This window comes from Pseudophryne corroboree, chromosome 12 (genome assembly GCF_028390025.1).
Source record: "Pseudophryne corroboree isolate aPseCor3 chromosome 12, aPseCor3.hap2, whole genome shotgun sequence".
NCBI classification, from domain to species: Eukaryota; Metazoa; Chordata; class Amphibia; order Anura; family Myobatrachidae; genus Pseudophryne; species Pseudophryne corroboree.
Window position 1 is genome coordinate 170,929,151 of NC_086455.1, and position 24,008 is coordinate 170,953,158.

The window sequence follows — 24,008 nt, forward strand, 5'->3', positions numbered from 1 at the left end:
GTCTCCTGCGGAGCCGCTGATCCCCATGGTCCTGACGGAGTCCCCAGCATCCACTTAGGACGTCAGAGAAAACCTATTTAAACTTTTACTCTAAGCAGCTCAGGAGAGCCACCTAGATTGCACCCTTCTTGTTCGGGCACAAAATCTTAACTGAGGCATGGAGGAGGGTCATAGGGGGAGGAGCCAGTGCACACCAGCTAGTCCTAAAGCTTTTACTTTGTGCCCAGTCTCCTGCGGAGCCGCTATTCCCCATGGTCCTTTCGGAGTCCCCAGCATCCACTAGGACGTTAGATAAGGTGATTTTTGTTACTTACCGTAAAATCTCTTTCTCTGATTCCATCTGGGGGACGCTGCGCCATTACTTGTGGGTTAGAGGTGTGTGGTTGTGGAGTTTGGCACAGAACTATTAAAACCTGACTCCTCCCCCCTCTAACCCCTCCCATCTCCTTCCTGCCTAGCCAGTACCTCAGTTAACGTTTAGCCAAGCCAAAGGAGATAGATCAAAGAAAATTAACTGGTTAAACCAGACAAACATCTGGGAGGGATCGCAGCGTCCCCCAGATGGAATCAGAGAAAGAGATTTTACGGTAAGTAACAAAAATCACCTTTTCTCTTTCATCCATCTGGGGGACGCTGCGCCATTACTTGTGGGATTTCCCAAAGCAAGCTAATAAGAGGAGGGAGACGGGGACGGCATAGCCGTCTTTAATATACGACGCCCAACAGCGGCAGTCTCCAAACCAAAAGTATGAAAACGGTGAAAGTATGTGTGAAAGTATGAATTGACGACCAGGTTGCCGCCCTGCACAGTTGCTCAACAGATGCACCACCGCGAACAGCCCCAAGAGGCTCCAACAGCTCTAGTAGAATGAGCCCTAATTGAGTCAGGAACCGAAACATTAGCAGACACGTAAGCCTGTCTTACGGCCGAAGTTATCCAACGGGCCACAGTATTTTTGGAAGCCGGCCAACCTCGTTTCGGAGCATCAATCAAAACCAGCAAGTTATCCGTACGCCGGAATGACTCGGTGCGAGACAAATAGACACGTAAAGCTCGAACCACATCCAGGAGAGCTAAATGAGAGTCCTCCCCAGGAGAAGATGTCGGAGTAAAGGCCGGAAGGACAATGTCCTGATTTAAATGGAATTTTGAAACAACCTTTGGAAGGAAAGAAGGCTTAGTCCGTAGAACCACCCGGTTCTCATGAAACACTAACAAGGGGGGTCTGCAAGAAAGAGCCGCCAACTCAGATACTCGTCTAGCTGAGGCAATAGCCAACAGAAAAACAACTTTCTGTGTCAGATAACGGAGTTCAACCGATTCTAAGGGTTCAAATGGAGAGGTCTGAAGAGTCGTAAGGACCAAGTTTAAATCCCAGTGAGGAACCGGAGGGACAAAAGGTGGTTGAATCCGAAGTACTCCCTGCAGGAATGTTTGAACCTCTGGAATATTTGCTAGTTTCTTCTGAAAAAGAACCGATAAAGCTGAAACCTGACCTTTTAGTGAAGAAAGCTTTAGGCCCTTGTCGAGACCCTCCTGAAGGAAAGAGAGTAGGCGAGGTAGCCTAAACAAATGCGGAGTTAGTCTCCGTTTTTCGCACCCTGCAATGTAAATACGCCATATCCTATGGTAAATGCCAGAGGTCATCGGTTTCCTTGCTCGAATCATCATCTGAACAACCGATCGAGAAAGACCTTTTGCCTTCAAAATCTTGGATTCAAGAGCCAAGCCGTCAAAGCCATTCTATGTAAATCTGGGTGGCGACAAGGTCCTTGAATAAGAAGATCTGGTCGCAGAGGTAGGCGAAAGGAGTCTGACGACCATACTTGCGCAGTAGAGTGTACCACTGTCGACGCGGCCAATCTGGAGCCACTAGAATCACTGCGAGACCCTGTCACCGAATGCGTTGAAGTAGACGCGGGATCAGTGGAATTGGCGGAAACACATATCCCAGTTGAAACTGCCATGGAGCAGTTAGAGCATCGATCAGGAATGCCTGTGGATCCTGAGTCCTTGCGCCGTAGTGAGGAAGTTCTGCGTTGAGGCGGGACGCCATCAGGTCTATGTCTGGCATTCCCCATCGGTCCACTAGAGAGAGGAACACCTCCTGATGAAGTTCCCATTCTCCCAGATGAATCGTGTGATGACTCAAAAAGTCTGCTTCCCTCCTGGAATGTGGATCGCGGAGATCACCGGAACCCAACGTTCCGCCCACGCGAGGATCTGAGCGACTTCTCTCATTGCGGACCAGCTGCGAGTTCCTCCCTGTTTGTTGATGTAAGCCACTGCGGTGGCATTGTCGGACTGCACACGAACTGGTTGACCCTGTACCATGGTTTGAATGTGAAGGAGTGCATACCGAATCGCCCTTAGTTCCAGAATGTTGATTTGCAATTTTGACTCCTGATTGCTCCAGCGTCCCTGGAAGTGAGGAGTCTGGAACACTGCCCCCCAACCACTGAGGTTTGCATCCATGGTGACCATGATCCAAGACCAGATCGTGAAAGGTGTACCCTTTTTCAAATTCCGACTGTGAAGCCACCATTGAAGAGACTGACGAGTCTTTACCGACAAGCGGATCAACTGTAATTCGAGACGCGGTTCCGTCCGAGTCCAACAGTTGAGAATCTGAGTCTGGAGAGGTCGGGCATGAAATCTGGCATATGGAACTGCCTCGAAAGAGGATACCATCTTGCCCAACACCTGCATACATCTGAGGACCGACACTACTGGTAAGTGTAACAGGGTTCGGATTCTGGACTGTAGTCCCTGAATCTTGTCCGCCGGAAGAAACACCTTCTGGCTGTTGGTGTCGAATAGAAGTCCTAGAAAAATCATTGTCTGAGAAGGAAGTAGAGATGACTTTGGAAAGTTGATTATCCACCCGAACGATTGTAGCGTCTCCATCGTGAGATGCAGGTTCTGAGTGAGAATCTCCGCTGATGGTGCCTTGACCAACAGGTCGTCCAAATATGGAGTGATGTTGACCCCTTGACAACGGAGAACTGCGACTACATGACCTATGACCTTTGTAAAAAAACCCAGGGAGCCGTAGAGAGACCAAAGGGAAGAGCCTGAAACTGAAAGTGCTCCGGGCCCACTGCAAATCTCAGTAGAGATTGATGTCCTACCCAAATCGGGACATGTAAGTAAGCGTCTTTTATGTTCTTGAATTTTTGGGTTGAGGGATACGGTTGAGAGCCTTCAGATTCAGAATGGTTCGAAACGAACCATCCGGCTTGTCTACGAGAAAAAGACCTGAGTAAAAACCCCGACCCCTCTGATGAGAGGGAACCGGAATGATTACTCCATTTTGTAAGAGGGTTGTTATTGCCTGAAGGAGAGCTTGACGTCTGGAGGGATCGTCTGGGAGAGGTGTTATAAATAGTCGGGTTGGGACTGTTTCTTCGAAATCCAACATATATCCTCTGGATATGACTCCCATTATCCACCGATCCGGTTTCGATAGGAGCCACACATCCTTGAACTGAAGTAACCGGGCCCCAACCTTCTTTGATCCCTCCAGGAGACCTGAGGCGTCATGGCTCAGGTTTGTCGGCAGGCTTACTGGCCGGCCTGCGAATAGCCTGGGATCCTCTTCCTCTGAAAGACCCCCGTCTTGGAAATCTGTAGGAAGCACGAAAGGATTGGAAACTACCTCTGCCCTGTGTACGAAAGGACCGAAACCTTGTAGGTTTTGGTTTGTGAGGTGCAGATGGAAGGAAAGGGCTCTTTCCTCCAGTAGTGTCTGAAATAATCTTCTTTAACTCTGATCCAAAAAGAAACTCACCTTCAAAAGGCACTGCCGTCGAGGTTTGCTTTGAGTCAGAATCAGCATTCCAAACTCTAAGCCACAAGGAGCGTCTTGCGGATACTGTCAAGGCTGAAACCCGAGACTGTAGCGCAACTGAATCCAACCAGGCCTCACCCACATAAGTGAGGGCCTCCGAAATCTGCTCTGCTAATTGGATGGCTTCTGACGGATCGTCCGACTGCATTCCCGATACCACCTGTGCAAGCCATTCATCCACGGCCTTAAGTACCCAGGCACTCGCCAGTACTGGACGGAGGGAAACACCTGATAAAGAAAACATAGATTTTAGTAATGCTTCTATCTTCCTATCGGTAGTGTCTTTTAAGGTCACAGACTGTACCGACGGAATCACCGTAGCTTTTGCCAGATGTGAAATAGGAGCGTCTACCTTTGGGTCCGTCTCCCAAAATTTTGTATCTTCCTCCGTAAAGGGATATAGAAACTTTAACTTTTTAGGCGCCTGAAAACGAGAATCCGGCTTAAGCCAGGATTCTTTTAAAATATCTGCAAAGTGAGAATAAGAAGGGAAGGCAGTAACCTGTCTCTTCTGTCGTTTGAAGAAGGGGGAAGGAGTCTCCTCCACCGCCGCGTCCTGAATATTAAGAGTCTGACGAATGGCTTCTATTAGCAATCTAACTTCCCAAGCCGAAACTTCATCCCATTCAGGATCTACCTCCCCCTCCTCCAAAGGAGATGACAGAGTGTCCGCCTCCTTACCTGGAAACGCTATAGCTGGTAACGGCTGCGATCGCTTAGTAGCAGTCGAACTGCTGGCCGCATTTACAAACTTATTTAAGGACTGAGTTAAATCAGTGATACTCCTGCCCATATTCTGGGCCCTCAAGGGCTCCACCTGAGTCCGAGCAGATTCAGTCTCTCTAGACTGACGCAAATCTGAAATTGCACCAGAACATGCTGTACATAGGGTACCCGCGTCAGTACTACATTTTGCTAGCTTTGAGCCACACTGAGAGCAGTAAAATTAAACCACTGAGGCAGTTTTTCCCTTTGAAGGTTTGTCCGGTTTACTAGTCATTTTCTCTATTCTGAATGTACTAAAGAAAGTAGCATACAATTGTGACTAGTGACCTTTCAATAAGAAATTTATAGCTTGAAGAGATCTCTGGGACTGTAACCCAGTATGCTGGCTCTCTTTGCCAAGTAATAAACAGTCTTAGCTCATTAGCTTGATTGTAATCTCCCCCTATGAATAGCCCTTCTATACTTGCGGTTTTGTAAATAAAGTCTCCCCCTGAGAGGCTCTCCTGTACTGCACAGCGTCCCCTCCGGAAGATGGCGTCAGGCAAAGTGACGCGCGGGCAGAGCAGGGCGGGAAGCCGTCCCTGCACTCCTGTTACTACGCGATCAACCGGAAGTTCGGGCTGCCGCGCGTTGCTAAGTATAGCGACTTACGCGGCGGCTTCTCCGGGATCCCCGTCCGTCCCCACAGCCCCTCAGACACTACTGCGGGTGTAGGGATACAGGTCTCCGGCATAGCTCCCGCTGGCGGGCTTGCGCCGGGGGAGAGGGGGTCGGGGGGGGTGAAATATTAATAATCAATAAAATAAATCAAATAAATAAATATTAAATAAAATAATAATAATAATAATAATAAAATAATAATAAAATAATAATAAAAGCAGTTAGGGACAGCCCAATACTGTCAGTGACAGATTGTGGCTGTCCAGTACCTTTTTGAATAAAAAGGCCCCAGTGACCAAGGTATGGTGGCCCTTTCTGACAGCATCCTTGTTCCATTTATACCTGTCACCTGTAGACAGGGACTAGGTATAGAAAAATAAGAAAGGAAAAAGAAAAAAATCTAAGGAGAAAGAAAAACTGTGTCTGTACTCCACAGGCACAAAACTAAAACTGAGGTACTGGCTAGGCAGGAAGGAGATGGGAGGGGTTAGAGGGGGGAGGAGTCAGGTTTTAATAGTTCTGTGCCAAACTCCACAACCACACACCTCTAACCCACAAGTAATGGCGCAGCGTCCCCCAGATGGATGAAAGAGAAATATATCTATTTTTTTCTATATATCTCTCATATCTATCTATCTATCTATCTATCTATCCACACACACACCCCTAAGCACATGTCCAACACAGGCTTAAGAGCCTGATAGTTCTTTTACTTGGGCATATACTGTGACACTCATTACACAGGCTTGATAGACTTCGTTATGACTGCTGCAATAAAATGCAGCTTAGTTATGGGGCCTCCCGCTGCTATGCAGGCCTAATCATCCCCCCTCACAGACGGACTGCAGCAGCAGTGAGCACTGTCCGCAGTTAGCCTCCCCTCCCCCCCTTGGCAGACAGCCGCCGTGCGCAGCTCGGGGGGGGGGGGGGGGGGGGGGGGGGGGACGGACGGACGGTACGGTGGAGAGTGCCCAGTGGTGGCTGATAGGCAGTCCGCGGCTGGGCGTGCCTGCAGGGGATCAAATTGTGTGGGGGGGGGGGACCCGACACCACCCAATACATAGCAAGTGAGCGGCGGCAGTGTGAGCTGCCTTACCGCTCATTACCTTAGAGTAGTGGAGGCTATGACTGGGCTTCTTCACACAAGCTCTGTCCAGTTCCTTCTGCAGCCCCGGGCTGCAGTCAGCTCTGCTGAAGTTGGTCTATGGCAATGCTCCTCTCGGGTGCCTACAAGCCAATAGCTGCAGCACCAACAATCCTGGACCCATGCTTAAGCTGGGAAGGGATTGTGTGAAAAAAAAAAAAAAAGAAAAAAAAAAAAAAAGTAAAAACAGAAATAAAGTGGTGATTCTCCACATGTGCTCTATCCCGACTGAGCATAGAAAACACACTGCGGTACCTTGGGAGCCTGGAGGGAGTGGGTAGTTACTAATTTAAATATGCCTATCCCTGCTAACGCCCCATCCATATCCCAAGAGTACTCCAGTGACCCCTAGTGGATGAAAAAGAAATAAGGTGTGAAAGCAGATAATTAAAAATATGAAACTTCCTTTATTGGTGTAATGGAACAGCACTTCTAAAGAGCAGTCAACGTCCTCCATATACTAATGGCTCCTGGCATCAAGCCCAGCATACCTAAGTAAACGCTCTATGAACTTTTACCAGTTACTTTATCGAGCAAGGCCCCTTCTCACATAGCCCAGAGCTCTGCAGGTCACACGCATTGCTGCTCGTCTTATACCATACTATGGACGAGCAGCAGAGGTTCCCCTCTATAATGCTAGGTGTGCTGGGAGTTTCCCAGTACCCTCACAGAGGCCACAGTAATAAACAGACAACCTAGAAAAACGAACTTAAGTCGTACTAGGAGTAGGTCATTAAAATAAGAACTAGTGAACAAAAACAAAACCTTTATTCAAACACTGTATAAATGTGCAGTTAACACTAAATTTTAAAAGGGAATTACATGCTATAGACAAAACATAGTCTGTTCAGTTTTTTTATGCACTTTAATTAGTGAAGCTTAGTTATTGAAGACCAAATCACAGTAGAAAGAAACTTTTAAAGCATACAAAAGCTTAGCATGATGTTCAGCTAGCACAGCTTAAATCACATACATGTTGCACTTCAGGCGTAAAAAGCAGAAAGTGAACAACTTTAACCAGATTCACTTTAAATGGCGTCAATATCGATGTCGTCATCCTTTTCAACAGACGATTTCACGGTCTCCACTTTCGGAATGCTCACAGATGTGGAATACACAACCTGTGGACACAAGGCCAATAGTTAGAAAGCTCATACAGGACTGTCACCTGCAATTCAGTTTAAGAAGGGCGATAGCCGTCCCAATTTACCCCGAGATAGAGCTCATTACTTCACTTACACAGCCTAGAGACCCCATTATTGCTACATACACATGAAGCAGAACAACGTGTTACCTCAAGATTCTCATCGTCGTCGTCATCATCATCGTCGTCACCGGAAGACTCTTCCTCCGCTTCCTTCAGCCATTTAATGAAGGGCTCGGCCTTCGCTCTAATATCTTTGGCAAGCTCTTTAGAGACATATTTTTTGGATGGCTGAAAAGACAAACACTTGCATTCATGCATGGTGCCTGAAGTCACGAGCATACAGAACATTACGCGGCATGCAACGTTAAACGTTTCTCTTGGATCAACTAGGTTAAACATTTTATGGTTTTGTTGAGAAGAAGTTGGCTCACGCTAATCCTGAAGTATCCATAGCATTTATAGACAGTTCGCTTTATATATGCCATGTCACATGCGCCAAACTGTAACATACCTTCTCAGCCCAGCTGATGATCACCTCCTCTTCTAAGAGATCTGCATCGTACATTTCCTTTAAGGTATGTGGTATTTTGGAAAGAAGGTTTGACTGGTGCATATCCACAACACATTCAAAGCCATGGAGTAGGTATCTCTGGGCTTTCTTATCATTATGGCAAAACTGAGGATGACAGATGGAGGTTTTAGGTTATTAGAAGCTAAAGCTCTGCATCACACATTCACATGGTGCAGATCAGTAACTCAACAACGTAGAGTCCCAAAACATCACATCAATAGGATATACAGAAGACGTGCAAAGTGACAAGTCCCTGATGTGGGACATCGCTCCATAACCCCTCTGCCAAACCTTCAGGTGCTTCGCTTTTGCCTGTCCCCACTTTGACATGACCACAACAAGAACAGCTGTTACTAGGGTTGTCCGTTAAAGATCTGAGAAATTAGGGAAAACATTGGTCGCTAGGCCCGGTCTGACTGGTACTGTCTCGACACAACGTACATCATAACCCATTTGGAACTTATGTAGGAGCAAAGACTCAAAGCTATTTTGGGCTCCAGGATTAGTGCACTATTCACAACCCCTTCATAAAACAATTAACGTGAACTGTATTATTTTGGGACTTCTACAGGACAAAGTCCCTTCCTATAGTAGATTACTCATAAGTGAAAACCTCAAACACCAGAGTATTAAGAGTACTGGCCACTACAGGATGGCAGAGGACTGGCTTCCCTAAGAATAATAAACGTTAGCCACTCCTATTATGCTACATTTAGAAGTACCACAATTCGAGTTCTCTTGCAGATGTTAAATGCGGCACAGTAACCAATACGGACTGATTAGCTTTATAGAAAGCAATGAGATCACTCAGTATACTTACACGCAGGAAGTGTCGCCTGTATTTCTTGATCTGCTCTCTTATCTTGTCATCAAATAAAACTTCTGTTAAGACTAGAGGACCCAAAATTTTTACATCGAGTCTTTCAGCTTCGGCAAGAATCTCTTTATCGGATGAGTCAATGAGGCCCTCTTCCTTCTTTTTCTGTAAGAGAATACAACGTTATACCAAGTCGAAGCACAGTGGTTTCTATTAATACACCACATCCCTAGTACACTTTGATCCAGGCACCATCAGTAAGGATTTTGTATGTTTTCCTAACGGTGTTCTAGAAGTCTGTATTGGCACAATGATCTTACCTTTACAAAGTTAAACAGAATATTTACTCTTTCCTTTTCAGGTTTTTCCAAGTCCTCACTTAGAGTCAGATTTTTTGCATGGTCACTTATTTCCTCCATTCTCTGTTTCATAGCCTCTTCAGATGTGTCTTCACCCCAGTCTTCATCATCATCATCTGCCTTTAAAACAAAAACAAACTCAGCAGGCATTCCCCTTTAACCTATTCCAAACCAAATTGTGCAAAGAGTCGTTTTGAGCGCTATGAAAGCGTGTACTGGCACGCCCAGAAGATTCAGTCCTCTTAATAGCACTAATAAGGTTCTTTTTTTGAAGTGACAAATCTTCATCAGAATCAGCTTTATTGGCCAGGTGTACTTACGTATACTAGGAATTTGTCTTTGGTTTGCTATACTATACAACAGCCAAGTAGGTAACAGACAAGCGGGGGGGAAACAAGTAAAGTCAGACAGATAGGTATACCGTAGGGACACAAGCGAGTTCCATGTACGTCTAGTCAGTCAATGTTCAGGCGTTCAGCAGGCGGACGGCTCGGGGGCGGCCCTGTAACGCCTTTCTGAAGGAAGCAAGTTGAACATGCTGTGGCCGGAGTGTGGCTGGTCCTTTACTATCTTCATGGCCCGTTTTTTTTGTTGTTTTTTTTTTTTTTTTTTTTAGCTCTGGACAGGTCCAGGTCCTGGGGAAGGTCGGACCGATGATCTTCTCTGCGGTTCTGACCACCTTTTGGAGCCTGCATAGCTGTACTGTACCAGTATCGAGAAGCACAGTACCGACTCCACAATCGCGTAAGAGAAGAGGAGCAGAAGCTTCTGTGGGATGTTGAACTTCCTTAGTTGCCGAAGGAAGAACAACCTCTGCTGCACTTTCCCCGACAGTGGTGTCCATTTAAGGTCCCAGGAGATTGTGGTCCCTGGAAACTTGGAGTCCACTAGCGATATCACGGTTAGCAATCGTTAGCACATGCACTATATGGCCAATAAGCTCCTTTCCTCCCTATTCTGTAACAGTTGCAGCCTTCTTATTGGTACAATGCAGGCAATTCAATTGTTTTCTCCAAAGAGACAGGAGTTTGGGGGGGGGGGGGGGGGGGGTGGTGCAGGGTGCAATTCAAATTCCTCCCCCCCCCAATGCACTGATCAGGCAGAGACAGACCGGGTTTAGCTGCGTAAAAAGGCTGCAACATGAAAAGTGCAGTTTGTTCACCTAAATAGGTTGCTTTTCATACTTCTCTTCGCCAGCACTGCTACACATGCCATATCAAGCAGTGAGTGCTGAACAATACAGAAAGCCTACACGTACAAGTACCCAAAATAAGAAAATTTAGTATTGAAGTGTCTTTGGTCTGTTCCATATACTTACCACATGTGGAGGATTAAGTTCCGTTAGAATTGCTGTTTCGTTGTTGGACCCAGAACCATTTTCTTTAAGCCTCTTGTTTTTTTTATCTTCCTTCTTTTTGCCTGTACAGCCATCTGCGTTCTCTGGAAAAAACAAACAAAAACCCCCCCACAAGAGTGGCGTTAGTACGACGGCCACAACACAGCTCGCATTGAAGTAGCGCTGGATAAAACGGATGCTAGCAGGCACAACGGAACAGTAAAAGCTGCAGTCTTGCTTGCAGCTATAAAGTCATCATATATGTATGATCACAGAGCACATTCTGACCCAGATGCACCGAGCACTTACCTGGTGGGTTTTTGAGAATGAAAGTACAGAGTTTATGGTTGGTGTCCAGCATGCCTCGGTAACCACAAGCTTTACAGGAATTGCCTATTGTTTGTTTCTTTGCATTGATATGCTGCAATGACAGACAGAGTCAGTCAACATACATGTCATTGTAACCGGTGTGGTGCGTACTGGAAGTTACTGCAAAATCACCCGACTACTGTAAGATTTGTGGTTATATAGCTGAACCCCCCCCCCCAAACTTTCCACATAAGCGTATCAGTAACTTAGTTTATTTTTATGTACATATTGTAGTTACTAATCTAATGCACTATTAGCCATACATATTAGTCAGAAAGCTAAAACCAAAACATGTACGCCGCAATTAATAAAATAAATGCATTTACCAGATCAGTTTCTGGATTGTCACATTCTGGACATAGAACAAACTTTTTGATGAATCCATCCAACATGTCTTGCAGCTTATTTGCCTCATGAGATCCATTGACAATGTAACGGTCATTCTTAACATCAAACTGGGTCTGTGCACCCAGCTCACAACCAAAAAATTTGGTGGGATCTGGTACAAAATAGAAATAAGATTTAAATACAGGCATAGGTGTTGCGTGGCGGGAAATATATTCCACCTCTCAGAAAAAGTGAAGTTACCCATAGCAACCAGTTAGACTGGGCTAGATAAACGATAAAGCCGATTGGTTGCCATGGGCAACCTCTACTTTCTCTCTAAAGGTTTGATACATCTCCCCCTAAGTCATTAGCAATTTGCAGCCTGCTCTAGTACGTTGAAGATATAGAGATACACACACACACACATGTATAATACATACACACAAATAGGAGAAAGCCACCGGCAATCGTTTCAGATAGGTAGTGCATTTAATTAACTCATGGGCCTTTAATATTTGCCATGATCTCAGTTTTAATGCCATGCATTTTGTAGCCCTACAGCAGACTCCCAAAGGATGATCAATAAGTCAGGATGAACAGGCGGAATATTCTCACAGGGAAAGACACGAGACCAATTCCACTCTTGATTGGGAATTTCGCTAACAGAAGTTTTTGCAAAGACTTCCTGCAACTACCCTAAGGCTGAACCCGCTCCAGATTTCTGCTCGCACCCTCATGAGACAAGCAGAAGCTGGCCATGATGCAGCTCCAACTACTCAATGAGGCTACCCCAGGCATTGGTAATAATGGCCATTTTGGGAATTAGCCGAATATCTCCTGGGAGCTTAAATTCATTCTTAAGAATGGAATTGTACCCCCTATAGCAGTGGTTTCCAAACTTTTTTGAATCACGGCACCCTAGAATATCAGAATTTTTTTCACGGCGCCTCTAGACAAAAAATTTCTTATTGAGAAAATTTAGAAAGAAATATTACATTAAGTAGATCGCATTTATATGTGATCCTTAGGGTCAGTTGTGTGGTAAGGGACAAGATTTGCTTCTGTTTGGCCACATATTTTATGACTGGCAGCCACCAGCACTGGTTTTGCCTATTTTATTGACCATGAATAATTTGAATTGGTCCTGGACCACCAACCCAGGGCACCCCTGCAAGTGTCCCGAGGCACCCCAGGGAGCCAGGGCACACAGTTTGGGAACCTCTGCCCTATAGAATAAAAAGACCTGAAACTAGATGGGTCATTGCACCCAGCGATTTCACTAGATTGCCAAGTCTAGAGCCGGTGATGGCGATGCGCGGCTCCCCTACACACAGAGCGATGTGTTCTTCATTTCTAGTCAGATTGCTTAGAAATTAAGTGAACATCGCTCCATGTGTACCGCCCTTTAGGATCACCTGATAAAGGGGATTAAGACATTTATTTTCTGACTCAGGCAGTGCACACACAAAGCGACCTTTTCACAAGCAGTGCTGTTTAACTAGGTTCACTATGAATAGCCGGCGGATGGGATGCCAGGGAGAATAGCGCACGTTGCCGGTATTCCGGCGTCGCCATTTCACCGCTAGTCAGGATTCCGGCATTGGCACCGTGTCCGCCAGGATCCCAACTAGCGGTATTTTAACCGTATCCCTTCAGATTAACTATACCAAACCACCCAATAACAGATCAACAGTGTATGCAGGAGATCAGAAATAAAAACCACTATAAAAAAATCGATAATAAATGATTCTGCCTAAACTTGGTCACAGCGATTACGGTGGAGGCGGTTTTGAAAACATACAGGGTGGGGTATAACCAATACATTTAATACAGCAAAGCACAATGGTAGTGTTCCAAAACAAAGTGCGTGCCTTGATACAATTACAAGGTCACAGGTAGCTGTGCAGTATGAACAATACGACGCTCCACATCTAATGACATTAATGAAAAAGAGAAAGCAACTTACACGTTGGAGGCCGATTAAGCGCCTTTGCAACATCAACCATGTTGACTATTACTGTCTTTATTCCATTTCCTTTGCCCTCTACCTGCAAGGACATTTTCACAATGAACACAACTTCCAGGCTACAGGGACTGTAGAGGATTTGAGCAGGAAACCAGTGAGAAAATATTTACCTTGGCAATCAAACGGGGCATTTTGTACCGATAGAACTGATCGGAAACACTGCGGTTGACGTTGACAGACATGTCTGTTTATTAGTAGCCCTTTCAATAAGAGGAAAAGATCTTTGATTGCAACTTTTTGGTATCTTCTGTCTGGAGAAGACTGGATGACATAAACGGCTGCAAGAGTTCTCGGTCTCTGACATGAAAATAATTTCGCCAGCGAGGCTGTGAGCGTCTTGTTTGTATGCTATGTTTCCCCAATACAGGTACCAATGGCTGCGCAACAGCTCTGCGGGCAGAAAAAAGAAAATGGCGTTATTACCGGCACATCTTAAATGTGTCAGACTGTCAATACATTAAATGGGAGTCCAAAATGAACATCGTGACTGACCATATGGAAGAGCTATTGGTGTACACCCAATGTAAACAGGCGTAGCAATTAGTTCACCAAGGGTGGCTACAGAACATGTAACACAATGCATTAACTTTTAATGCTATTTATAGGACGCACACATATTCCGCAGCGCTGTAGAGAATATTGGCCATACACATCAGTCCCTGCCCCAGTGGAGCTTACAACACACAATCACGCAAGGGTTAATTTTGTTGGGATCCAATTAACCCACCAGTATCTTTTTGGATTGTGGGAACAATACACAAACTCCACACAGGGCTATGGTGGGAATCGAACCCTTTACCTCAGTGATGTGGGGCAGTAATGCTGACCACTACGCCATCCGTACTACCATGCCTGTCCTCAGCAATAACTATCATACATAACATTTACACAGGTAACTACATATGCATTATAGAGAACAGCTTCAATTTGATCACATTAACCAACTGGGTCAGAACTTCAAGATATGGGCCTATCAGACAGGTCTACTTGCAGCACATTCCCTTTCAGTAAATGTGCACCTTGATGTTACCGACTACAAGCCGGCACCTGTGTAATTCATGGGTGTCCCAGGTTAAATTAATAATATGGTCAGCCTAATGCTGCGTCACCCTCTGCTTCCTCTTGATACACGCAGTCAGCTAGCAGAGCACCAGCTGTTAGACATTTTCCTGCGGTGAGGTGACCATACACAGCTACACCAGTATCTAGCGTAGTTTGTCACACACATGGGTGGGAGGGTGAGACAAAGTACATTTGACATTATCTGCGTTGATGATATTTGAGACACGCTACATACACCAACATCATTCACATTACTGCAGGTCGCCGGCTTATGTCGCGACCTTATTATCACACGTGAAGTCAAACACTGTAAAATCCTTGGGGGTCTAGTCATGAAGCAGTGAAAAGAGTGCAGGAGTGAGCCAGTGGAGAAGTTGCCCATGGCAACCAATCAGCATTGATGTAACATTTATAATTTGCATACTATAAAGTAATACAGAGCAGCCAATTGGTTGCCATGGGCAACTTCTCCACTTCATGAATAGACCCCTTGGTGTGAAGTTGGGGAGTACTTCTTGTTGAGCAAGAGCTACTGCAGAGATTTAGCGCCAACCAGTTATGAGCTCCCCCCCCCCCACTCAAAACTGCCTTAGCTAGTGTATGCAAGCTCAGCACGAGCACAGCCTAGCACTCCAGGCGCAACCCCCCCCTGCACGGGCACAGCCCAGCACTCCAGGCGCAACCCCCCCCCACCCGGCGCGTGCACAGCCCAGCGCTCTAGGCGCAAACCCCCCACCCCCTGCGCTTGCACAGCCCAGCGCTCCAGGCGCAACCCCCCCCCCCCCCCCCCCTGCGCGTACACAGCCCAGCGCTCCCCCCCCCCCCCATCCCTGTGTGGGCACAGCACTCCAGCCCCCTGCGCAAGAACAGCCCAGCTACACTCTGCCCCTATGTCATGCAGCCGGCATAAGCAATACCCAGCAGTGGTATGTCACACAGCAGTGCCGGGTACAGCACCATGCACACTGGCAGCCATAGGACCCCCCTCACCCCAGGCAGGATGCACGGACAGGGGTGCCGGGGCTGCACAGGGGGGAGGGGCGGCTCATGACTCACACCTGCAGTACTGAGTCAGCCCTATGGCGCCGCGCATGCGCACTCCCTGCCCCGGCCGCCGCCTCCGTCCCCGTGTACGCTTCCCCCCCCACCCTTCCACTCCAGCGCCCCGTCACACCCAGTCACCCCTCCGCCTCCCGTCCCCACCGCGAGGCCCGCTCCCCCCCTCCTTCCCCCAGCAGCCTGCGTCACGTCCTCCAGTCACGAGGCGCGGCCGCCATTTTACCTCCACATCCCGCCGCGTCCCGCCATCCCGGGCCAGTACTCACCGTTTTCGTCCAATAAAGACATAAACACAACGCTGCTCGCCCTCGGGTGCGATGAACGGAGGCAGGATGAAGCAATGGATACTCCGCGGGGATGGACGGCACAGCGCAGAGCTGGCCACGACACTGCACACGGGCCGAGCGAGCCGGGATTTATACACCCAATCAGCCAAGCGGGAGACTCCCTCCAACCGGCGAACCTGCGGCACAGACCGAGAGATAATGAGAAGGGAGGAGACACAAAACAAACAAAAAAAAAACAATAGGTTCACAGACAATACACCGCCTGACACACAGGCGGGAGGGCGAGGTTTACCCGCTGAGGGGGAGAATGGACTGCGCTCACTAATTGAACGCGGTAAATACCTGGGGGAATGGGGCGTGATATCCCGACCACGTTGCGCCGCTACTTACCTCAAGAACCTTCTAGCTCTAGCACGGAGGCGCTGTGAGCTGGAGCCCCTCACCCAGAGACCGTCCTACCTGTGGGCGGGCAACGCCTACCCGAATCCTCGGCGGCCATTGGACGCCGACCGCCTGTGATTGGCGGCCGGCGGGCGGCCAATCGGCGTCGCCCGGGCAGCCGCCCAATGGTCGCGTTGCCGAGCGCGTGACAGGCGGAGATCTCGCGAGATCCGGCGGGAGTGGAGTTGTTGTTGATCAGTGCTGACTCTCTCTCTCTCTCTCTCTCTCTCTCTCTTCAGTCCCAGCAATTGTTGCGTTACCCCTCAGGCCAGGGACGGTGCAAGGGTATCTCTCCATGATGTGTCAGTGCTGCCAGGGGGGCGGTGCCACAACCAACATGGCCACCAGTAACACGCAGTACACTGCTATAAAGCGTGTTACTAGTGCAGTCAGTGGGAGCAGGAGGTCAGAGTGACATTTATAGATTTACTGTCTTGTATTTTCTGCAGGTCAACCACCAATTAATGTCTGGAAAGATAAATAAATGGCACTTACATAACTATGTTATTAAGGGTTTAATGGGCCAGCAAAACTTTTTTTCACTGGCGCTATCTTCCCCAGTGTACCCAAATATGTAACAGCTGGCGCTATCTTCCCCAGTGTACCCAAATATGTAACAGCTGGCGCTAGCTTCCCCAGTGCACCCAAAGATGTAACAGCTGGCGCTAGCTTCCCCAGTGCACACAAATATGTAACAGCTGGCGCTATCTTCCCCAGTGCACCCAAATATGTAACAGCTGGCGCTATCTTCCCCAGTGCACACAAATATGTAACAGCTGGCGCTATCTTCCCCAGTGCACACAAATATGTAACAGCTGGCGCTATCTTCCCCAGTGTACCCAAATATGTAACAGCTGGCGCTATCTTCCCCAGTGTACCCAAATATGTAACAGCTGGCGCTATCTTCCCCAGTGTACCCAAATATGTAACAGCTGGCGCTATCTTCCCCAGTGTACCCAAATATGTAACAGCTGGCGCTATCTTCCCCAGTGTACCCAAATATGTAACAGCTGGCGCTATCTTCCCCAGTGTACCCAAATATGTAACAGCTGGCGCTATCTTCCCCAGTGCACACAAAGATGTAACAGCTGGCGCTATCTTCCCCAGTGTACCCAAATATATAACAGCTGGCGCTAGCTTCCCCAGTGTAACCAAATATGTAACAGCTGGCGCTATCTTCCCCAGTGCACACAAAGATGTAACAGCTGGCGCTATCTTCCCCAGTGTACCCAAATATGTAACAGCTGGCGCTAGCTTCCCCAGTGTACCCAAATATGTAACAGCTGGCGCTATCTTCCCCAGTGCACACAAATATGTAACAGCTGGCGCTATCTTCCCCAGTGTACCCAAATATGTAACAGCTGGCGCTATCTTCCCCAGTGCACACAAAGATGTAACAGCTGGCGCTATCTTCCCCAGTGCACACAAAGATGTAACAGCTGGCGCTATCTTCCCCAGTGTACCCAAATATGTAACAGCTGGCGCTATCTTCCCCAGTGTACCAAAATATGTAACAGCTGGCGCTATCTTCCCCAGTGTACCCAAATATGTAACAGCTGGCGCTAGCTTCCCCAGTGTACCCAAATATGTAACAGCTGGCGCTAGCTTCCCCAGTGTAACCAAATATGTAACAGCTGGCGCTATCTTCCCCAGTGTAACCAAATATGTAACAGCTGGCGCTATCTTCCCCAGTGCACACAAATATGTAACAGCTGGCGCTATCTTCCCCAGTGTACCCAAATATGTAACAGCTGGCGCTATCTTCCCCAGTGCACACAAAGATGTAACAGCTGGCGCTATCTTCCCCAGTGCACCCAAATATGTAACAGCTGGCGCTATCTTCCCCAGTGCACCCAAATATGTAACAGCTGGCGCTATCTTCCCCAGTGTACCCAAATATGTAACAGCTGGCGCTATCTTCCCCAGTGTACCCAAATATGTAACAGCTGGCGCTATCTTCCCCAGTGTACCCAAATATGTAACAGCTGGCGCTATCTTCCCCAGTGTACCCAAATATGTAACAGCTGGCGCTATCTTCCCCAGTGCACACAAAGATGTAACAGCTGGCGCTATCTTCCCCAGTGTACCCAAATATGTAACCGCTGGCGCTATCTTCCCCAGTGTACCCAAATATGTAACCACTGGCGCTATCTTCCCCAGTGCACACAAAGATGTAACAGCTGGCGCTATCTTCCCCAGTGTACCCAAATATGTAATAGCTAGCGCTATCTTCCCCAGTGTACCCAAATATGTAACAGCTGGCGCTATCTTCCCCAGTGCACACAAAGATGTAACAGCTGGCGCTATCTTCCCCAGTGCACACAAAGATGTAACAGCTGGCGCTATCTTCCCCAGTGTACCCAAATATGTAACAGCTGGCGCTATCTTCCCCAGTGTACCCAAATATGTAACAGCTGGCGCTATCTTCCCCAGTGCACACAAATATGTAACAGCTGGCGCTAGCTTCCCCAGTGCACACAAAGATGTAACCGCTGGCGCTAGCTTCCCCAGTGCACCCAAATATGTAACAGCTGGCGCTATCTTCCCCAGTGCACCCAAATATGTAACAGCTGGCGCTAGCTTCCCCAGTGCATACAAAGGTGTAACCGCTGGCGCTAGCTTCCCCAGTGCACACAAAGGTGTAACAGCTGGCGCTAGCTTCCCCAGTGCACCCAAAGATGTAACAGCTGGTGCTAGCTTCCCCAGTGCACACAAAGATGTAACAGCTGGCGCTAGCTTCCCCAGTGCACCCAAAGATGTAACAGCTGGCGCTAGCTTCCCCAGTGCACACAAAGATGTAAACGCTGGCGCTAGCTTCCCCAGTGCACACAAAGATGTAACCGCTGCTGCTAGATTCCCCAGTGCACAAAAAGATGTTACAGCTGGCGCTAGCTTCCCCAGTGCACCCAAAGGTGTAACCGCTGGCGCTAGCTTCCTCAGTGCGCACAAAGGTGTAACCGCTGGCGCTAGCTTCCCCAGTGCACACAAAGGTGTAACAGCTGGCGCAGGCTTCCCCAGAGCACACAAAGATGTAATAGCTGGCACTAGCTTCCCCAGTGCACACAAAGGTCTAACAGCTGGCGCTAGCTTCCCCAGTGCACCCAAAGATGTAACAGCTGGTGCTAACTTCCCCAGTGCACACAAAGATGTAACAGCTGGCGCTAGCTTTCCCAGTGCACCCAAAGATGTAACAGCTGGCGCTAGATTCCCCAGTGCACACAAAGATGTAAACGCTGGCGCTAGCTTCCCCAGTGCACACAAAGATGTAACCGCTGCTGCTAGATTCCCCAGTGCACAAAAAGATGTTACAGCTGGCGCTAGCTTCCCCAGTGCACCCAAAGGTGTAACCGCTGGCGCTAGCTTCCTCAGTGCGCACAAAGGTGTAACCGCTGGCGCTAGCTTCCCCAGTGCACACAAAGGTGTAACAGCTGGCGCAGGCTTCCCCAGAGCACCCAAAGATGTAATAGCTGGCGCTAGCTTCCCCAGTGCACACAAAGGTGTAACAGCTGGCGCAGGCTTCCCCAGAGCACACAAAGATGTAATAGCTGGCTCTAGCTTCCCCAGTGCACCCAAAGATGTAACAGCTGGCGCTATCTTCCCCAGTGTACCCATATATGTAACAGCTGGCGCTATCTTCCCCAGTGCACCCAAATATGTAACAGCTGGCGCTAGCTTCCCCAGTGCGCACAAAGATGTAACAGCTGGCACTAGCTTCCCCAGTGCACACAAAGATGTAACCGCTGGCGCTAGCTTCCCCAGTGCACCCAAATATGTAACAGCTGGCGCTATCTTCCCCAGTGTACCCAAATATGTAACAGCTGGCGCTATCTTCCCCAGTGTACCCAAATATGTAACAGCTGGCGCTATCTTCCCCAGTGCACACAAATATGTAACAGCTGGCGCTAGCTTCCCCAGTGCACACAAAGATGTAACCGCTGGCGCTAGCTTCCCCAGTGCACACAAAGATGTAACCGCTGGCGCTAGCTTCCCCAGTGCACCCAAATATGTAACAGCTGGCGCTATCTTCCCCAGTGCACCCAAATATGTAACAGCTGGCGCTAGCTTCCCCAGTGCATACAAAGGTGTAACCGCTGGCGCTAGCTTCCCCAGTGCACACAAAGGTGTAACAGCTGGCGCTAGCTTCCCCAGTGCACCCAAAGATATAACAGCTGGTGCTAGCTTCCCCAGTGCACACAAAGATGTAACAGCTGGCGCTAGCTTCCCCAGTGCACCCAAAGATGTAACAGCTGGCGCTAGCTTCCCCAGTGCACCCAAAGATGTAACAGCTGGCGCTAGCTTCCCCAGTGCACACAAAGATGTAAACGCTGGCGCTAGCTTCCCCAGTGCACACAAAGATGTAACCGCTGCTGCTAGATTCCCCAGTGCACAAAAAGATGTTACAGCTGGCGCTAGCTTCCCCAGTGCACCCAAAGGTGTAACCGCTGGCGCTAGCTTCCTCAGTGCGCACAAAGGTGTAACCGCTGGCGCTAGCTTCCCCAGTGCACACAAAGGTGTAACAGCTGGCGCAGGCTTCCCCAGAGCACACAAAGATGTAATAGCTAGCTCTAGCTTCCCCAGTGCACCCAAAGATGTAACAGCTGGCGCTAGCTTCCCCAGTGCACCCAAATATGTAACAGCTGGCGCTAGCTTCCCCAGTGCGCACAAAGATGTAACAGCTGGCACTAGCTTCCCCAGTGCACACAAAGATGTAACCGCTGGCGCTAGCTTCCCCAGTGCACCCAAATATGTAACAGCTGGCGCTATCTTCCCCAGTGCACCCAAATATGTAACAGCTGGCGCTATCTTCCCCAGTGTACCCAAATATGTAACCGCTGGTGCTAGCTTCCCCAGTGCACACAAAGGTGTAACAGCTGTCGCTAGCTTCCCCAGTGCATACAAAGGTGTAACCGCTGGCGCTAGCTTCCCCAGTGCACACAAAGGTGTAACCGCTGGCTCTAGCTTCCCCAGTGCACACAAAGGTGTAACAGCTGGCGCTAGCTTCCCCAGTGCACCCAAAGATGTAACAGCTGACGCTAGCTTCCTCAGTGCACCCAAAGATGTAACAGGTGGCGCTAACTTCCCCAGTGCACCCAAAGATATAACAGCTGGCGCTAGCTTCCCCAGTGCACCCAAAGATGTAACAGCTGGTGCTAGCTTCCCCAGTGCACACAAAGATGTAACAGCTGGTGCTAGCTTCCCCAGTGCACCCAAAGATGTAACAGCTGGCGCTAGCTTCCCCAGTGCACACAAAGATGTAAACGCTGGCGCTAGCTTCCCCAGTGCACACAAAGATGTAACCGCTGGTGCTAGCTTCCCCAGTGCACAAAAAGATGTAACAGCTGGCGCTAGCTTCCCCAGTGCACCCAAAGATGTAACAGCTGGCGCTAGCTTCCTCAGTGCACACAAAGGTGTAACCGCTGGCGCTGGCTTCCCCAGAGCACACAAAGATGTAATAGCTGGCGCTAGCTTCCCCAGTGCACCCAAAGATGTAACAGCTGGTGCTAGCTTCCTCAGTGCACACAAAGGTGTAACCGCTGGCTTCCCCAGAGCACACAAAGATGTAATAGCTGGCGCTAGCTTCCCCAGTGCACCCAAAGATGTAACAGCTGGCGCTAGCTTCCCCAGTGCACCCAAATATGTAACAGCTGGCGCTAGCTTCCCCAGTGCGCACAAAGATGTAACAGCTGGCGCTATCTTCCCCAGTGTACCCAAATATGTAACAGCTGGCGCTATCTTCGCCAGTGCACACAAAGATGTAACAGCTGGCGCTAGCTTCCCCAGTGCACACAAAGATGTAACCGCTGGCGCTAGCTTCCCCAGTGCACCCAAATATGTAACAGCTGGCGCTATCTTCCCCAGTGCACCCAAATATGTAACAGCTGGCGCTAGCTTCCCCAGTGCACACAAAGATGTAACCGCTGGTGCTAGCTTCCCCAGTGCACACAAAGGTGTAACAGCTGGCGCTAGCTTCCCCAGTGCACACAAAGATGTAACAGCTGGCGCTAGCTTCCCCAGTGCACACAAAGGTGTAACCACTGGCGCTAGCTTCCCCAGTGCACACAAAGGTGTAACAGCTGGCGCTAGCTTCCCCAGTGCACATAAAGGTGTAACAGCTGTCGCTAGCTTCCCCAGTGCACACAAAGATGTAACAGCTGGCGCTAGCTTCCCCAGTGCACGCAAAGGTGTAACAGCTGGTGCTAGCTTCCCCAGTGCACACAAAGATGTAACAGCTGGCGCTAGCTTCCCCAGTGCACACATAGGTGTAACAGCTGGCGCTAGCTTCCCCAGTGCACACAAAGGTGTAACAGCTGGCGCTAGCTTCCCCAGTGCACACAAAGATGTAACAGCTGGCGCTAGCTTCCCCAGTGCACACAAAGGTGTAACAGCTGGCGCTAGCTTCCCCAGTGCACACAAAGGTGTAACAGCTGGCGCTAGCTTCCCCAGTGCACACAAAGATGTAACAGCTGGCGCTAGCTTCCCCAGTGCACACAAAGATGTAACAGCTGGTGCTAGCTTCCCCAGTGCACACAAAGATGTAACCGCTGGCTCTAGCTTCCCCAGCGAACTGCACACATAGGTGGCAACTGACTGTTTTCAGGGAGTGGTTGGAAAAACGCAGGCGTGTCCAAGCGTTTGCAGGGCGGGTGTCTGACGTCAATTCCGGGACCAAAAAGACTGCAGTGATCGCAGCGGCTGAGTAATTCCAGAGCTACTCAGAAACTGCAAAAAAAACGTTTTCGTCCCGCTCGCCTGTATGCGCATTCACACACTTGCAAAGTGAAAATACACTCCCCCGTGGGCGGCGACTATGCGTTTGCACGGCTGCTAAAAGTAGCTAGCGAGTGATCAAGTCGGAATGACCCCCCCATTGTCTATTATGCTGCATTTGTTATTTGTTTTAAAAAAATTAAAACTGAGAAATTTTATAGTGGTGAAGAAAATAATGACTTCTTGGGATTGCTACTCCAGCCACACACAGTGTTTAATGCACAGCTTCTGTACAGATATGTGGTATTAAGACAGTACACATGATGTTTCTTCTTATTCTCTTTTTTACATACCTTGGCAATATGATGCTCATGACTGAAGATACTGAGAAAAAAGTGATGTTTTCCCAATACGCAGATTCACTTTAGCACTTCCAGCACTTTTTTTTTTTTCTAAGTCACTTATCTTGCTAAGTCACCTTATAATTATTTTGCACTATTAGGCGCTTTTTACAAAACCTGGACCTCACTTTTTACTTATGTGTGATTCACTGACACATTCATTGTTTCAAGCAGCCACCCACACTAATGGGAGCGCCTCATATGAATATTTGTCTTTTGAATATATGTGGTTGAGTGTTTTTTGGACATCTGGCGCTTGGTTCTACACCTTTGTAATACTAATATATGTATAGATCACTTAGGAGTCCATGGGGGTCATTCTGACCCATTCGCTCGCTGCTGTTTTTCGCAGCCGAGCGAACGGGTCTCTACTGCGCATGCGTCGGCGCCGTAGTGCGCCGGCGCATGCCAGACGGCCGAAGGCCGTTGCAGGGCCGCGATCGCCTCTGCCTGATTGACAGGGCGGGAGGGGGCGGAACAGCGGCGTTTGGCCGGCGTTTCGTAGGCGCGGTCCGGCCAACGCAGGCGTGGCCGGACCGAACGGGGGACGGCCCGCAGCGGCTGCGTGATGTCATACACAGCCGCTGCGGGCCGGGGGTGTGAGGAGTAGCTCCCGGCCAGCACGCTAAAGCTGCGCTGGTCGGGAGCTACTCTTGAAGTGCAAAGGCATCGCCGCTGTGCGATGCCTTTGCACTTCTGTGGGGGTGCCGGCACTGA

The 24,008-nt window shown here is 48.8% G+C and overlaps 1 protein-coding gene across 1 annotated transcript; it reads right to left on the minus strand.

Moving 5' to 3' along the window:
* Positions 1-7,130: 7,130 nt before the first annotated feature.
* Positions 7,131-15,812, minus strand: EIF5 (eukaryotic translation initiation factor 5). The gene is made up of 11 exons (XM_063948541.1): positions 15,721-15,812; positions 13,444-13,723; positions 13,274-13,355; positions 11,307-11,479; positions 10,921-11,032; positions 10,594-10,715; positions 9,237-9,395; positions 8,920-9,081; positions 8,040-8,204; positions 7,676-7,816; positions 7,131-7,502 (listed from the first exon to the last, which is right to left on the minus strand). Exons 2-11 carry the CDS (start codon positions 13,513-13,515, stop codon positions 7,410-7,412), a joined length of 1,281 nt encoding a protein of 426 aa, XP_063804611.1. The 5' UTR covers positions 13,516-13,723; positions 15,721-15,812; the 3' UTR covers positions 7,131-7,409.
* Between the last annotated feature and the right edge of the window lie 8,196 nt (positions 15,813-24,008).